Source organism: Dipteris shenzhenensis, chromosome 12 (genome assembly GCF_047967505.1).
Source record: "Dipteris shenzhenensis isolate YYH24624 ecotype China chromosome 12, Dip_SZ_1.0, whole genome shotgun sequence".
Lineage (NCBI taxonomy): Eukaryota > Viridiplantae > Streptophyta > Polypodiopsida > Gleicheniales > Dipteridaceae > Dipteris > Dipteris shenzhenensis.
Genome location: NC_141607.1, coordinates 38,260,450 through 38,278,704, shown reverse-complemented (window position 1 = coordinate 38,278,704; position 18,255 = coordinate 38,260,450). Strand labels below are relative to the sequence as shown.

Sequence of the window (18,255 nt, the reverse complement as noted above, 5' to 3'; positions counted from 1 at the left end):
TAAACGCCAAGTAAAGACTTCACTTCTGTTGGTTATGGCAGTAGAGGAGACACCAACAAAGGATCCTCCTGAATACCTCAACCAACCTTTTTTATAGCCCTACCTGGATCTTTTTCCACAGGCATTGCCAAAGCAGTTACCACTTCGACGACCAGTGGATCACCCAATCGAACTTATTCCCGGCAGTAATCCACCGTCGAAACCTCCTTATCGGGTTTCTCATACTCAAAATGAAGAAATCCAAAGACAGGTCACCGAACTACTCGACAAAGGTCACATTCGGCCTAGTCGCAGCCCTTTCGGATCTCCTGTCCTACTTGTGGAAAAAAAGAATAAGTCAATGCGCCTCTGCATCGACTATCGAGCCCTCAACAAACTCACTATCAAAAACAAGTATCCATTGCCTCGCATCGATGACCTCTTCGATCAACTTCTACATGCAACACAATTCTCCAAGATTGATCTTCGTTCAGGTTATCATCAAATTCGCATACAAGAAGGTGATGAGTATAAGACAGCTTTTCGAACAAAGTATGGACACTATGAATGTTTGGTCATGCCTTTTGGGTTAAACAATGCCCCGGCCACATTCATGACATTAATGAACGACATCTTCAGGCCTTTCCTCGATAAGTTCGTCATCGTTTACCTCGATGACATCCTCGTTTTCAGCAGATCCCTACATGAGCATAAACAACATCTTCACCAAGTTTTTGAAGTTCTCCGCGCAAATTCTCTCTACATCAACATTGAGAAGAGTGAGTTCTTCAAGACCCAACTCGAATATTTGGGACATGTTATTTCGGCTCAAGGCATCTCTGTGGATCCCAAGAAGGTCGAGGTAATCCGAAACTGGCCCACTCCTAAGAATGTTCATGATGTCCGCTCTTTTCTCGGATTGGCAAACTTCTACCATACAAAGGTCTATCAGTTTTCCGAAATCGCAGCTCCTATGTCCGAATTATTGAAAAGCACAGCAGTGTTTCAGTGGCTTCCCGAAACAGAGTATAGTTTCCAACAACTCAAGCAAGCACTCACTACCACACCAGTTATGGCTATTGCTGACCCAAACCTTTCATTTGAGGTCATGACCGACGCTTCCGACATCGCTACCGGAGCAGTCTTGATGCAAGAAGGCAGAGTTATTGCTTTTGACAGCCATAAACATTCTGATATCCAAACCCGATATCCGGTCTATGATAAGGAGTTTCTTGCTGTTGTACATGCTTATCGCTCTTGGAAACATTATCTCATGGGTGCCGACTCTGTGGTCAAAACGGACCATCACTCTTTAAAGTACATCTTTACTCAGCCAGTCATGAACGCTCGACAAGCACGCTGGGTTGAGTTTCTGGCCAACTTTCACATGACCATTGAGTACATACCAGGACTACGCAATGTAGTTGCAGATGCTCTCAGCAGGTTACCTCTAGCATCAGCCATGGTAATCTCTACATTATCTGTGGATGTTCCGAATTCATTCAAAGGAAAGTATTTCAATGATAAAGACTTCAGCACCGCAGTACAAGTTCTTTCAAAAGATCAACCTTCGACTTCCAAACAAAAGATTTTCTCATCCTATTCTTATACGGACGACCTTCTGTATTATCAAGATCGCGTCTGTGTACCACATGACAAGGATGTTTGACGTCTTTTGTTAAAAGAGCATCATGTAGTTCCTTATGCTGCCCATCCAGGCATCAATAAGACTTATCGGTTACTCAGTGCAACATACTACTGGCCTCAGATGAAAAGCGATGTCATCAAAATGGTTACATCTTGCTTATCTTGTCAACAAATGAAAGCAAGTCGACGACTTCCAACAGGACTTCTTCAACCTCTTCCAGTTCCAACTGAAAGGTGGGAAAGTATTTCCATGGATTTCATTACAACACTACCACGATCTTCCCGAGGTAATACTCAGATTATGGTAATTGTTGATCGCTTGTCCAAAATGGCACACTTTGTTGCTTGCAAAAGCAATGCACAGGCTCCGGACATAGCCAAACTTTTCATACAACACATCTTCCGACACCATGGATTGCCCAAGAATATCATATCCGACAGAGATCCTAAGTTTACCAGTCACTTTTGGATTTCACTGTTCGAATCTTTGGGTACAACTCTACTGTTCAGTTCAGCTTACCACCCAGAATCAGATGGCCAGACTGAAAGAGTCAACCAAGTTCTGGAAGAAATGCTTCGACATTATGTTCAGTCACGCCTCGCAGCCTGGGAAGAGTATCTACCACTCCTTGAGTTTGCTTATAATAACTCTTTCCATAGTGCCATCAGCATGACTCCATTCCAAGCAGCTTATGGACACACTCCGATTGTACCAACAAATTTTGTACTTCAACATCGAGTGGCCCTAGCTGATCAACTCGTTCAAGAAATGCAAGACATTCTACTGCAAGTCAGGGATCATATGCGAAAAGCGCAAGAGCAGTATCAACGGTCTGCCAACAAACATAGACGTCACCTGGAATTTAACACTGGTGACATGGTGCTATTATTTGTAGCCCCACATCGCTATAAGACGGTTAAGTCTGTGTTTCCTAAGTTGCGACCAAGATACTATGGACCTTTCCGGATCGTCAAGAAAAATTCATCTTTAAGTTACAAATTGGAATTACCACCATCATGGGGTAAAATCCATCCAACATTTCATATTTCTTGGCTAAAGACGTACATTCCAGGCGATGAAGCAGTTCCTCATGCAGGTGATTATGTCCCAGAAATCGAAGACAATTATGTTCTCCTTATTCCTGAGCGTATTCTGGACCATCGACAGCGTGAGACTCGACATCGACTTATCACAGAATTCCTTGTTCTTTGGCGAGATCTGGACGACTCCGACGCTACTTGGCAGTCTGATGAAGACTTACAGCAGTACCCTGATCTTTTACAGCAGTACCCTGATCTTTTACAGCAGTATTTTCAGCATCTACCATGATATTTTCTACATCAGTTCATTATCTCCACCAGGGTCTTCTTTTGAGTGGGAGGGGATGTCACCATCTGTGATGTATTCCTTTCTCTTTCTAGACTTATGGATGGTTTGATGAATGGACACTTGTGGAAGGGTATGCCCTTTCGACGGGACACTTCCTAAGAGGCACAACTCTTGCCCTTTCGACAAGACACTTCTTAATGAGGCACAACCCTTCACAAGAGACATTCCTATTGTAATGTACCCTCTCATCAAGGGTCACACCCTTCACAAGGGGTACACACCTCTTCATGCACATATCCTTTGGAGTACACACCTTTTCATGTGTGACTCTTCACTCTCTATATAAGAGAGGCCCAATTGTATGGATGACAATTACATCCACCCTACAGATATTCAAGCAATACAAATATTCCTTGTTCTCTGCTATCTCAGTCTCTTTTCTGTTCCTTAGCACATTTCTAAATATAGTAAATCTAGGATTTCTTACAAGGAGGAGGAAGGGATAGCAGGGGCTGAAGAGGCTGTCGACATCTCTGCTGTATATACCGCACAGCAAAGTCAACCAAACTCAAATGCAGTAAACCAAAACTCTGAACACACCTGACTGAACCTGAGTCACCCTCCTTCTCGCAAGGGCACAATCCTCCAGTCGTGGAAGTCGATTCCCTAGAGCTTCTGAATCAGGGTCGTCCTTCAGCAAGGTCCCTGCCTTCAGGCTCCCACACCTGTGAGCCTCCTACTTGGGCTCTGATACCATGTTAGAAAATACCCAACAGAGGGTACACGCAGCGGAAATAATGCCCAGGAGCTCACACAGTGTGCGGTGTGGGTGTGGAATCACAAACTTCTTTACTTATGTGCATTCAATAGGTGTGCAGACTCATCAATAGACAATGAACCAAACTAGATAGAGAAACCACCAAATAATATATTTCCGTCCACAACTATGGACACAATACAAGAGAGACAGATCCAGAGTCCCACCAATGGTGTGGTCCTTTGATCTTACCACAAAGTCCTTCTCCTATCTGCTGGCTATCTCTAAACTAGAGTCCGCGTGCTCCACCTCAAGCGTGAGTAGACTTTCCATCTAGAATGATCTTCTCCACCTTGCTGTCTGGAAACCAGTCTAGGTGGGCAGCTTCCTGTTAGCTAAGTCTGCAGCACAAGGTACTACTTTCTCCTCCTGACTGTAGGCCCAAAGATAGCCCTGCTGCTGCTCCTTCTGCTGGTGGAATAGCTGCTCCAGATGATGTTGAAATGAGGCCTGAATGGCCTCCTTATATAGGCCCCAAGGCCCCCCTTGAACCAACCGACCAGCCAGCCCTAAATGGGCCGACTGGCTGGTCTGTAGCAGCCCTACCAACCGACCAGTTGGTTGGCTGGTTGGCTGCCTTTCTAGCCCTATTTAAGGCCCTTTGCTGGCCCTTGTTCCAGGCAGGGTCCAGCCCCTTTGCTGCTGCTGTCCTGCCACCTGCCAGCCCTGCTTGCAGGCCATAGACCTGCCCATAGTCTTTGCCAAGGACCCTGTCATGCAAGCGCCTCTGCCATGCCCTTCCACAGCGCTGTACAGTTCCGTACATTGCTGATGTCATCGCGCCTTCCATAGGATCCTGCTGCAGTCCACTGAGTGCCTCATGCCAGGCCTGATCCAAGGCACTGTGTCCCCGCCATCTTCCTGCACATGAGCTGCTCCTGATGCAGCCTTTCATCCTTGGGATACCCCACCAACCATGAATGCTCCAGATCTGTCCCAGATCCACACATCCAGGTAATCTCTCTTTGGGCACATCCTGCCCTAGGTCTCCCTCCCCCATGCTCTCCTCATATGGGGGCTTACAGATGGGGAGGTGACCTTTCCAACAGCTTCCTGCTCAGGCTGCCCCCCCTCCCCCTTTTCTTGCTTTCACTTGGGCCTGGCCCTGCTTGTCGGCAAGGTTTCATCAGCGTGAAGCAGCTTCCCAATCCACCCCCGGCGGGCTGCTGACAGTGGAGAGCACTCCCACTCCTGTCATTACATTGTAAGGGGTCTTGGAGAGCACTTCACCCTAGGTTGCAGGGATTTTGTTCGAGCCCGCAGCAGCAGCCTTGCTCCTTCACAACAATGTTCGGAATCCTCTTCTCCCTCCAAATGGCTGTGCTTCGATCCCTCAGGTTCCTTCTGATACGAGTGCTCACACTGGAGGAAAGCAAGTTGAACGCAGGTATTCCAGGCAAGGATACACGCTCCTAAACTTTTTCTTTCTTAAGCAGGTTTTTGTATGGGTTTTGTTTTGTGAGCTGCAGATTGAAATCCAATGGTTTTTGTTGAGGTCTATTGTGGAGGTGATGGGGTTGAGATAACTGTCCCACCCCTGCTGGAATTTGTACTTTGGTACTACATCTTTTTGAAAAGAATATATTACCTGTTTTGCTGTATATAAAATGGGCAAAATTAGAAACACACCTACATTTGCCTGTAGCACACTCCCCTATTGCATGCAGGTATATACCAGGGGAGCCCAATACAGGCTGAGGACTGCTGCAAAACTAAACTAGGACTGCCCCCTGACTGGGGCCTTTCATTCCAGTCTAGCCAACCAGATACAGGTCCACCTGACCTGCCAGACTGGGCACCCAGTCCGTGTATGTTTACTGCAGTTGCTGGCGACCGTGCCACGTGGCAGTGGTCTGATCCTTTCTGCAACACTGCCGCCAGACTCTGCCCACCTGCCAAACTGCCAACAGACTGTTCCCGGTTTCTGTCACCTTAGGCACCCTGTTGCTGGCTTTGTACCAGCCCTTCTGCCTTTAAATGGGCCCATGGTTGGGCATCTTTCAGCCCCACAGAAAGCCCTATAGTTAGGCATATTCACAACCTAGATGGAGGACTGTAGGATAACCAGCTCTGGTGGCTTTGGTGCCCGCCCTAGGAAGACTTTTGATCGCTGCCCATGTGGCAGCCTTTCTCACTGCCTATAGCTGTGCACTTATGGCACAATCTACATATAGATGTCAAGTCACCGTTGCTTTCCTCATTTGGGGGCTCACAAGCCTGGGTATTGACCCTAGATTTCCAACACCACCTCTCAATGACACTGTGGTCCGATACCCACTCTGTTGAAACACTGCTCCATCAGCTCATGTGCAGAAGCTTTCAGGAAGGATACCCACTCAATGACACACTGGGAATCGATACCCACTCAATGACACACTGTGGTCCGATACCCACTCTGTCAAAGAACCTCTCCATCAGCCCACATGCAGAAGCTTTCGGGAAGGATGTCCTCGTCATCTTGTCCACGAATCACATCCCTACTTTCTCCAGATCTTGTTCCGCATCATACACAAACAATTGAATCCAATCTGGAACACTAACACAATCATTGGTCCAAGTCACGAACACTGCAGAGCTTCAAGATGCCCAAGCACCAACGAGTCAATCAATTCATCCCCCTGAGAATCTAGGAACAGACCAGACCCTGCAAAGTACCAAGCATCCTGGGTCTGTTCCGACCATCCTCGAGCAGTACCCTGCAACCTCGACCCTCAGAACCTGTAAAGTGAGAACCTTATGGCTGCTCCACATAGCTCTCCACCAACTGAACCCTCTCCAGAAGTTTTGGAATTGCTTCCAACTGCCTCTGGAACCAAGCTCTGGAGCCTGTAATCCCCCATGTTCCCTATTCAGCAACATGCCAATAATCCACCTTGGACAATCCTTCTTCTCATCTACATCTGACAGTATCTCAATCTCTACCAAGTCCAAGACACTAACATCTTTAGAAGACACGCAGATGGCTCTGAATGCCTCTACTATGAGACTTTCCCCTCTGTATGATTCTCCACCTGGACAAACATTGCAACCACATCATGCATTGGAATTTCATATTAATGCACAAAGAGAAAGCATACCCTGGTCCATTGTTTTTCTTGACTTTGGAGCAAGTCACGTACCTCCCCAAAATCCCTAGAAAAACAGCCTCTTTTTGAATCTTTGGGACTTCACCAGCATGTCCCACTACTCCACATTCCGTCAGACCCTAGTCCATTGCAGCCTTGTTCTCAGCATGATTTGAACATGTGCTTTCCATCACCTTCACAAAAGGCTCTAGATCCTCTGACTGCTACTTTGTGTTGGACATGCGTACAATCATACTTGGCCCCTAGCTATACACATGTGGCACAGGCTACACCCAACAGCCTGTAGGTGTCAAGCCCTGGTGCTCTCCTCATTTGGGGCTCACAAGTGGGGAATTGACCCTAGACTTCCAACAAATGGAACTTGCACTTCGTTTGGTCTGGCAGGTGTTGCTGCTCCATGAGCAAGAGAACCTCATCTATAGGATCCTAGCTTCATTAGCTTACATGGGTGTTCTTTTTTTTTTAATATGTGGGTTCTCCCGAGACTCAAGGGTGGCAAGAGCCTGAAAATCCTTTCCCCCATTGAGCATAGGGCATCAGGGCTCCATCAAGGCTCTACAATAAGGTATCTTGTTGATTGATCAACTCAGCAATATTGCATCACAACCAATCCTGTTAATAAGTCCCTCTTTGAGTTGTTTATGTTTTTCTTTTGTTGCTTGCAATGTTGTGTCAGTACTCGACATTGTCAATTATCCCTAAGAAGTGATCTGTGCATCCAATGTGCTTGGTGTGCATATTCATTCGCAGTATGTGGAGTTCTTAACCTATTTGGCAAACTTTTCCCATTCCTCTATTTGTGCCAGTACTGCAATGACATGGGTGTGCAAATTTAATTCTTAGTATGATTTGCTTGTTTTTTATTCGAACTAGCCGACTACAAGGGTACTCGATGATCCTGAATATTATCGAGAATGAAGACTATTTAGATAGCTTCTGCCCCCCAAAATTGAAACATTTGCTCTTATGTGATATCTTTGAAAGAGAAGTTGAAGATGTCTGGCAACTCCACTGCTACAAATTTGGTTATTTCCAATGCTTGCTACTCAATAGACATGCTCGTAGGTTGTTAAGAGTATGTCCTTTTTGTGAAATTTTTTGGCAAGCGTCTCAAAAGGTGACGAGTGTAGAGACAATTTTTCCAAATTTTTCATCAACTGTCTCTCTAGTACCATTCTCTGCAGTGCCAAACCTTTGTTACAAAGCTTAAATGCTTCCACCTACTGGTGCCACAAATATGCCCCTATATGCTCCATCATGTTCGTGTGAGAAGTGCAGCGATGCTAAGCAACAATGGAGAGAAAACAGCAAACACTCACAGAGGAAGAACTGAAAACAAGAGGACCAGGAGAGACTTGCACAAGAATCTCAGGGAAAACTCCTCAACTGCTGGAGAAAACCTCTACACAACTGTGGGGGCTGGTGACTGCTGAGATGAGAAAATGAGGGGGAGAGGGGCCCTATATATAGGCTCCCCCCCCCCCAGCCCTAGATAGCCGACTAGGAGGGTAGAGGGCAGCCGACCAGCCTGGTTGGTGCAGTCGACTGGGCTAGATTATTTGCCTTCAGCCATGGGTTCGAAAGGTAGGGAGCAGCCGACTAGGGCTAGGGGCTATAACAGGCCCCCAGCCAGGGTGCCTACTAGGAGCCATGATGGCAGCCTAGTGGCAGTACTAGGTAGCCCTGGCACAAGCCCAGGCCCCAAAACAGGCCCCAAGTCTGCCCCATACCTCCTCCAAGGTGTCATGGGCTGGACAGCATCTCTCTCTCTCTCTCTCTCTCTCTCTCTCTCTCTCTCTCTCTCTCTTTTGGACGGGCAAACCCACAACCATGGCCCTCACTCTCCTCACATGGGCGGGCAGACCCACAAGCAAGGCCCTCACTCAGTAAACCTGGAGATGACACCTCTAACACCCGTAGTCACAAAAGGCAATTTTTCTGGAACAGGCACCCACTCATAGGAGAGCCTTGTTTTCTACTTCCTCGTCCTCATGAGCTGGAACATTGTGAGTTGGAACGTGCATGGGCTCCACGACTGTGCTCGTAGTCACCTGCCGCAGTACCTGATCCTTCGGCAGGAGTTGTGGTAGGGTGAGCAGTGGACTTCCTTTTGATACAGGAGCATATGTTCTCAACATCAAACATCAGACAGCTACACCACCTTCTTTCAAGAAGACACCCGAAGGTGTGGTCCCCTACCGTAGGATGGAGCGGAGGGGTTTGCATCTCGGTCTCACAGGCAGTGGCCCCAGAGGTCTATGATCAAGGTGAGCTTATCCCAGGATGGGCAGTTTGGATGGGAGTCGGGATGGGAGAGTCCAAGATTGGGATCCTGAATGTGTATGCCCCAGCGTGCAGACAGCACCGTCCGACCTTTTGGAGGAGACTAACAGAGTGTCTTCCAGATGTTGACTCCTAGATCGTTGGAGGAGACTTCAACAACCCGGAGTTTGGGGAGGACAAGCAAGGTGGTGCCTCCTTCTCTGAGATGCTAGCAACAAAGCGGAGCACATGGGAACAGTTCATCTTCACGATCATGGCAGAGACCCGTGATGAGAGCCAGAGTTCAGCAAGATACCTGGCACCCTCCCTCTTCTCATTCGGCCAAAGGAGACATGATGGATTGCTTGAGAGACTAGATCGCTTCTACGTTGGGGACTGGGCACTCCACAAAGGCAACTTTACAGGGATTCTAGCAGGTACCGTGATGTCAGACCACTCTCCAACAGTACTCTACCTAAAGCAGCCCTGCCGGGGTCTTCCCCAAAAGGGGGTCCGCATTCCAAAGGACCTCCTGCGGGATGAGGGGATCCAATGGGTTATGGCAGAGATTTGGCAGCAACCATAGTCAGCACCGTATAAAGCACGCACCACATGTTCCAGGACACACAGGTTCGGCGGGCTGAGTTCTCCTACCACTCCACCCGGGCCCGTTGGGTACAACAGGGGGACAGGATGACGAAGCAGTTCTTCCAGACCACTGGACCTCGATCGACAGGCACGCAGTTACAACGATTACGAGATCCGCACGGCATCATGCACACCGATCCACAGGAGATTCTAGAGCTAACCACAGTTTCCTACAGCTAGCTCTTTCAGCAAGATAGGGTGACTCCAGCTTGCCTTGTGGCCAGTGAGCTAGTTAGGGACCACGTTCCAACGGTAGTATCGCGGGACTTGTGCAAAAGTCTTGAGGAGCAGTTCACGAATGAGGATCTGGGATAGGATGACGAAGCAATTCTTCAAGACCGCTGGACCTCGATCGACAGGCACGCAGTTACAGCGATTACGGGATCCGCAAGGCATCATGCACACCGATCCACAGGAGATTCTAGAGCTGACCACGGTTTTCTACAGCCAACTCTTTCAGGCGGAGAGGGTGACTCCTGCTTACCTTGTGGCCCGTGAGCTAGTTTGGGACCACGTTCCAATGGTAGTCTCGCGGGAGTTGTCCAGGAGTCTGGATGAGCCTTTCACAAATAAGGAGCTCTGGGAAGCCCTCAAGGCCCTCCCGACCCAGAAGTGTTCTGGCGAAGATGGCTTGACTCCGGCCTTCTTCCGGAACTTCTGGGAGATCGTTTCCACCCCTTTCCGTTTAGCCTGCCAAGAGATCTTTGACACGGGCTCCCTTCCTCAATCCCTAAGCAGGGGGTGGATTTGTTTGATCCCAAAAAGGGGAGATAGGTCAGACATTCGGCAATGGAGACCGATCAACCTGCTTGACCCCGCATACAAGATCCTTGCTAAGGTCTTGAGTTTGCGGTTGCGGCCTCATCTCACCAACATCATCCATGGCACGCAGACCAGCTTTGTTCAGCAGCGCAACATCCTGGATTACATAGGGTATGCAAAGATTAGGAGGTGGCCTCATCCATTCTCCACCCCGTTGCAGGGAGGAGTTCAAGCGACAGCCCCTCATGTGGCACCCAAGAGATCAAAGATCAAGATGGACGTATGCTGGGACAGCGGACTCACATTGGATGGGCACAGTGGGACAACGGCCCGACGTGCTCCTTTGGCAGATGGAGTAGATTACCCTTGGAGGCAGAGGCGAGGCTTGGAGCCTTAGCGCATGTACGAGGGGCAGGGCAGCGGATGAGGGAGATTGACCTCGCCATCCCTAAGTCTTGGTGGGAGGGACTCCGCATGTGGATGGACAGCAGTTGGTTGGGTCAATTTTCTTGGACTGGGGTTCCCTTGAGGATGATGATCCAACGAGGCAGCAATCAGCCCCATTACTTCCTCGTAGGGCCTAGAGGCTTGCTTCAAGCACTCATTGAGAGAGACCCAGAGATGGACGGGAGTCTCAATGGAATTCATTGGCAGACAATGAAAGTTGTGGGCCAGCTGGGGAAGGAGTGGCACATTGATCCCCCTAGCATTCTAGAGCAAGATGCCCCCAGATGTCGCCTTTGGCTTTGGGAAGGTGCCTAGGCCCTTGAGGGAGGTCTAATGGGATCAGGGATGGTTTTGGCCTTCCGGGGTCGGCCTCACAGAGCGGGTGGACGAGTTGCCCTTCTTCTCTTACACCACCCGGGTTGGCAGGAGGCTCCAGATGGACCTTCGACGTGGACCCCTTCGAGGGAGAGGCATTGGGTGGCCCAGATGGTGCCCCAGGAGGTCCGTTCCGAGTTTTGGACTTGCCTTTGGTCCAGTTTGCGGCCAAGGAAGATCTCCTACTTCTTATGTCTGGCCACCCACAGAGGCTTGCCCATAGGCCCATGGTGGGGAGTGTCACTGCTGCTCTTGGAGTTTTGGAGACGATCCCCCACTGCCTTTGGAGCTGTCGCAGTGCAGTGAGGATTTGGATGGGAGCCCTCAAGATTTTGCCCCGCATGCAGAGCCTTCAGAGGGACTACACATTGGAAATAATACATGGTTGACTAAGGGAGGTCACGCATTCCAGATTGATGAGATCTCCCCAGCTTACCGGATGCAAGGTCAGAGCATTCAGACGATAGAGCTCCATGAGGTCGTTCCTCCTGATAGCACGGATCCTCATTCCCCTCTAGAGGATAGCGCGTGGGAGGTAGTAGCCAGTGTCACAGCGTGGAAAATTTGGGTTGCTCGCTGTAGTCTGGTGATGGGGGAGCACCCAGTTCCACCCTAAGCAACCTTGGTCGCTATCTGGCAGGAGCACGGGACCCCAGGCTCTAGGGCGACTATTGCACGGCACGCACAATTCTGAAAGGCTTGGCCTGCAGGAGTATTCTACACATTCACTCTGCGAGAGATTCACTGGTTGTATAGTCCCCCTATTTGGCTGTTAGCTCCTGTACCAGATATCCTCTAGGCAGTGAGTTGGGTTTCTCTGGAATAGGCTGGTTTCTTCTTTCAGCCTTTATCCGATTTTTTCCATACGCAGCACCTTAGGGGCTGCTGTTTTGTATGAGGTTTTTTCAAGCACTAATAGAAGGTTCCTTCCTTTGAAAAAAAAAAAGTTCTTCTTAGCCAACCTTTGGCTCTGATACCTTGTGAGAACTTAGAAGTGCAGCGGTGCTGAGCAACAATGCAGGGAAAACAGCAAATACTCACACAGGAAGAACTGGTAACAAGAGGACCAGGAGAGACTTGCACAAGGATCTCAGGGAGCTGCTGGAGAAAACCTCTACACAACTGTGGGGGCTGGTGACTGCTGAGATGAGCAACTGGGGGGGAGATGAGCAACTAGGGGGGAGAGGGGCCCTATATACAGGCTCCCCCCCCAGCCCTAGATAGCCGACTAGGAGGGTAGGGGGCAGCCGACCAGCCTGGTTGGTGCAGCCAACTGGGCTAGGTGAGGGAAGCCGACTAGGGCTAGGGGCTACAAAAGGTCCCCAGCCAGGGCACCTACTAGGCGCCATGATGGCAGCCTAGTGGCAGCACTAGGTAGCCCTGGCACAAGCCCAAAACGGGCCCAACTTCCAAGTCTGCCCCATACCTCCTCCAAGGTGTCATGGGCTGGACAGCATCCATCTCTCTCTCTCTCTCTGTGCCTCTCCTGGGCGGGCATAACCACAACCATGGGCCTCACTCTCCTCACATGGGGAGGCAGACCCACAAGCAAGGCCCTCACTCAGTGAACCTGGAGATGACACCTCTGACAGTTTGAAAAACTGGACTGATTAAAGACAACATTTGAAGTGCTATTGATTTGCACTGTGTCGTTTGAGTAATTTGTCATAAATAGTTCTCATAGAAGGGAATGAGCCAAACGCTCTTTACGTGTTTCATGTAGAAGTAAATTTTCACATAGGAAGGAAATCATAACACAATCACTATGCTTGTTCATAGTATATGTAATATTATCATTGTAATCTGCTTGCTTTACCTACTCAGATGACAAAAGAGAAGGGCCATCACAATTTGAAATTATTTTGGAGGAGACCAACTATTGTGATGAGATTCTATGCGGACATATGTCCATTCATAGTGTGCTTGCTTTATCCTTGCACCACCTTAGATGACGCGAGAAGGGCACTTTCATAATTTGAAATGATTTTGGATGAGAAACACTACATTTGCCCCAATTTTCAGGGTGGCTGCTTGTGAGACTGGAATCAGCAAATCAAATCAGTGATGATGAAAGTTGGCACACTACAGCTGCTAGCTGAGGTGACCAGCATACGAAGTCTGGGCCTGACGCGGGCAGTAAACAATCAGATTGCTGTACATCTGTCATAAAGAGGATGAGGTGCTAACATGCCATCATCTTCCCAAATGGACTCCAAATACAGATATAAGTATATACTCAAGCTCTTGAGTATACATCTATTTATATTTTAAGCCTTCATCTCTTTCTTTACCTTCTGCCACCCTTCCTGGGAAGTGTTTTTCTCTCTAGGTAAATTTCATATGATTCATGAGCCTTGTACCAAGCCTTCATTATCCTAGTTATGATTAGTATATCTAATGTCGTGTTGAACTACAGATGCCTCTTTGCTTATTTGATCCCTTCTGTTATTTCCATTCCAAAGATACATTAAGGGAAAGAGAGACCTCCCACAAAAGAACAGGACGCTACATATGTTTACAAGAACACAAACCATCCGTGAGATAATGGATGTAGTAGTCATTGCAAAGGATGACCTCCTGTCTTAGAATCCAGGACCTGATCATACTAGGGGAGGATTCACAAATGTCCACACATCCTCTGGACATTGTAGCCTTTGGGCACGGACATTATTTGCTTCACTCAGTGCGGACATTGTTTGATGAGCTATGGACATTGTTTGTTGAGCTAATAAAGAATTCTTGGTCCAATGGCCCAGTTTTTCAGATTGCACATCCTCCATTTTTTTATCACATGCAATGTTTGCTCTTGTGCTGCATTGAGAAGCACAAAAGTTATAGCCAATCTCCCCTCTTGTCCACATACTGCAGATTCCTTCTCCTTATAAAAGCTGGGTCTGAACACCAGATCTGGATTTGGCACATGCCTTTCCCCCTTCATATGTAAATACAAGATTTCTAGTATTGTTGAAAACTCCTCATTTCGGTTCTAGCTCACTACAAACTCATGAGCCTTGTGGTTCACCTCTATCAATGCACTTGCATGATTTTTCTTTTCCAGTGTAAGTTTTCTCAGCTCCTCTATTCTACATGCATCATCCCACCTGCCAGCACCTGCACAAATGTTAGCCATGAGAACATATGAAGCAGCACATTCTGGATTCATCTGGACAAGCCGTTGAAAGCATCTCAATCCTAGTTCTGCTTCCCCATAAGTTTTGCAAGCACTGAGCAAAGCTGTCCATGTCCCTTTAGATGAGTGACACCACATGGTTTCAAGAAATTCCTCTGCCTCGTGCAAATGTCCCGACTGAACCAGAAGATCAATCATGCAAGTATGTTGCTCTATTCCTGGTGTAATGCCAAATTCTTTTCTCATCACCTTGAAATATTGCTGGCCTGTGAACACTAGGTTAGAATGGCTACAAGCAGTAAGAAGAGCTGTAAATGTAATAGCATCCGGCTTCATACCTTGTTCTTGCATGTCTTTAACACATTGCAAAGCCATCTTACCCTCATGGTTCATGCAATACCCTTTTATCATTGCAGTCCATGATACCACATCTCGAACTGGCAGCTTGTCAAAAACTTCCCGTGCCTCTGAAACTGAGCCACATTTGGCATACATGTCAACCAGAGTGTTGATAACAGAAAAATCTCTTCCAAATGCCTGGTGGGTAGCCTCAGCATGTATTTCTTGGCCCTTCCCAATAGCTCCCATGCTGCCACAAGCTTTCAAGACACAAACAAAAGTGATAGCGTTTGGAACAATGCCCTCCAGTTGCATCTGTTCAAAGCACTTTAGTGCTTCCTGACCAGCTCCATGTTCAGCATATCCTGCAATAAGTGTGGTCCATGACACAACATCCCGTACTGGCAAATTGTCGAAAACTTCCTGTGCCTCTGAAACTGAGCCACACTTGGCATACATGTTAACCAAAGTGTTGCAAACAGAAAGGTCTCTTCCAAATCCCCTTTTCAAAATCTCAGCATGTATTTCTCGGCCTTTGCCTATTGCCTTTATGCTGCCACAAGCTCTCACAATAGAAACAAACGTGACAGCATCAGGAGATACGCTCTCCAGTTGCATCTGTTCAAAACATTTCAGCCCTACCTGACCAGGTCCGTGTTCAGCATATCCGGCGATTAAGGTGTTCCATGACACGACATCACGGACTGGCAGCTTGTCAAAGACCGCCTGTGCCTCTGAAAGCAAGCCACACTTAGCATACATGTCAACCAAAGTGTTGCCAACAAAAAGGTCTCTTTCAAAGCCCTTTTTTGAGATCTCCATGTGTATCTCCCGGCCCTTGCCTATGGCACCTATGACGCCACAAGCTTTCACAATACAAACAAATGTTGCGGTGTCAGGAGAGACACCTGCCAGTTGCATCTCTTCAAAACATTTTAGCACTTCCTGACTAGGTCCTTGTTCAGCATATCCTGCCATTAGTATGTTCCATGACACAACATTCCGGACTGGCAGCTTGTCAAAAATTTCCTGTGCCTCTAAAAGTGAACCACATTTGGCATACATGTCAACCAAAGTATTGGAAACAAATATATTTTCAAACCCCTTCTGTACAATCTCAATATGTATTTCTCGGCCCCTTTCCAAGTCTTTCAAACTAGCACAAGCTTTTAGTAGGGCCATAAGCGTATAGCTGCTAGAATGCACACTATCCTCTTGCATTTTCTGGTACAGGTTGAGAGCACGCTGCGCTTGCCCAATTTGAATATACCCCAAAATGAGAGAAGTCCATGAATGCTCGCTCCGATGAACTAGTCTATCAAAAACTTGCTGAGCATCGGAGATACTTCCGCATTCCACAAACATTGGCACAATATAGTTCCCAACAGCTCTATGAGCTTCCAGTCCATTGCTGCAGATGTGTGCATGCAGACGCTTGGCATACGCTAGATTTCTTTCTTTCCTGCACGTCTGCAAGATGTACACAATGTTCTCCACCGAAGATAGCTCAGCCACCCGTTCGAGTCTCTCCTCTATGCTTAGCATCTCCCAATCACTGCCCTCTCGTGGCTGTAGGGTATCTGCATGTAAATAGCCTTGCGCAAATACATAGCCCGACAGTGCTTGAAAACAGGGTCTCCAGAATTTGTGCACGCCTGCTCTTGCTTTGCGTGCCCGACATATGATTTGCAACCATTGACTCCTTGGCTTCCCGCAATCTGAACCTTCTTTAGATCAAGCATATCTTTAATCAACCGGGTTTGTCGTCTATCCACAGAGCCTCTGTAGTATTGAAGTCTGGAGCCTTGGGTTTTACCTGCTGAAGTTCACCACAAACTCATCAGACAAACAAATCTACTAAGGTCAACAAAATCGGGAGCTTGAGCGACGATTGATCCCTTACTTTGGGTTGTCGGTTGACCCACAAGAAGGAGGGATGTGAAGTACTGCTGCCATAAAGGCCCTGTAAGTAAAGTGTGCTCTCTATCTGCGAGCAGGAATGCAATGACAATGTACTCCAGAGGGAAATTCGATGATGAAGGAGGAAGTCTGTCCAGCCATGGCAAGAAGCATTCTTGTTGAGGTCCATCCTCTTGCTCCGGCTATTGCTATCCAATTACCATCTTGATAAGGTCCTGGGTTGTTTTCGTTAGCTCTGACTCTGGTTGGGTTCGTTAGCTCTCCTTGAGGCTGGGTTGAGAGAGCCCAACCACACGGTCCCAACCCCGGTTCAGCTGGAGAGACCGCTCATGGTAAAGATTTGCATAAACTCGGGCTGGTTTCACTCTCGCTTTGCTTCGTGCCACCCGCCCAAAGCCAAAATAAATTGGTTGTTGGCGGCAGGTGATGTTGCATACACACCGCCAGCATCAGGTGGGAGGTAGTCATTTCCCCTACGTGGCACTAAGTTGTGAGTTCGAGCCCCCCAGAGTGATTTGCATTAAATTTTTGGAGAGAAGAAACTCCCCGCCCAAGTAGTGCTTGGGTGGGGGGTCTTGCCCGCACAAAGTTGGGCAGTCTCCTAAAGTTGCGCGTCCAATCGCGCCTTGTGTGGCAAGGTACCTTAAATGTCTTGCAAGTGTGGGCGAGCGCACCTCCGATGTGTAACCGGCCTCATCCTGCCCAACCCTATGAACCACACCAAAAAATGTGCAATTGGGTGCCGCTTCACAGGAATGCCATACATTGCAGATGTTGCTTCAGACAGCGGACAAGGCTAGGTGCAGCCTAGGCCGGTGGGTGCTTGCTCATCTAAACCCAACTTGAGAACATGGCTGGTCAATGGTGGCACCTCAACAACACAAGAATAGGGTGGCAAAAGCACTATGTTTGAAGTCTTCTGTTTTCGAAATAAGGTAAGAAATCTTGCAAGCGTATATGTAAGTAATGGAATGATCCCTCCAACATATGTAGTTCCACATTTGCGGTTTTCATTCATATATTGGTCCTGATGTGGTCTAGTTGTGTTGCTTGAAGCAATCGAAAGTTTCATACTTTGTTGTGCAATTGATGATTGCATTGCATTTTGTGACCTGATGATTTTTCAATTTAATTTTTTTGCGCGCAAAATGAAAGAATTATATTGAAAAAGTAAAAAAATCAAAGAAATGTCGATTTTGAAGTCACCTACTAATATAATCTTTATTTTTGTGGAATTATGAAAAGTGAAATTTGTGTTAATATCTCAATAGTATAGTGAACATCTTATTAGTTTTTGGATGGTGGTATGTATGTTTTACTTTGCTTTTTTATTTCTATACCATAATGCGCAATTATTTCTATGTTTTCAATATTGATGAAGTTTTGTACTAACATACAATTGGAGTGATTATTTATGTCTACAGAGAAATACTCTTGTTTAATTGATTGAAGCACGTATAAGTTGTCAAATGTTTTTACACATGAGAGTGCCATAAATGCAAACCCTTGGCAA

General features: G+C 47.5%; 1 protein-coding gene across 2 annotated transcripts; it reads right to left on the bottom strand.

The window, feature by feature from the left end:
• Positions 1–13,212: 13,212 nt before the first annotated feature.
• On the bottom strand, positions 13,213–16,954 carry LOC147896184 (pentatricopeptide repeat-containing protein At3g09040, mitochondrial-like). Of its 2 annotated transcripts, XM_087383027.1 has the most exons (3): positions 16,726–16,954; positions 14,302–16,641; positions 13,213–14,247 (listed from the first exon to the last, which is right to left on the bottom strand). In XM_087383027.1, the coding sequence occupies exon 2, from the start codon at positions 16,365–16,367 to the stop codon at positions 14,340–14,342; it is 2,028 nt and encodes a 675-aa protein (XP_087239153.1). In that variant the 5' UTR covers positions 16,368–16,641; positions 16,726–16,954; the 3' UTR covers positions 13,213–14,247; positions 14,302–14,339. The 2 variants fall into 2 exon arrangements, with proteins under 2 accessions (XP_087239153.1, XP_087239152.1); XM_087383026.1 differs by having other exon boundaries at positions 13,214–16,641.
• Between the last annotated feature and the right edge of the window lie 1,301 nt (positions 16,955–18,255).

Excerpts from the sequence above, each read along its gene's own strand:
- LOC147896184 (XM_087383027.1), bottom strand. The coding sequence starts at position 16,367 with ATGCTAAGCATAGAGGAGAGACTCGAACGGGTGGCTGAGCTATCTTCG.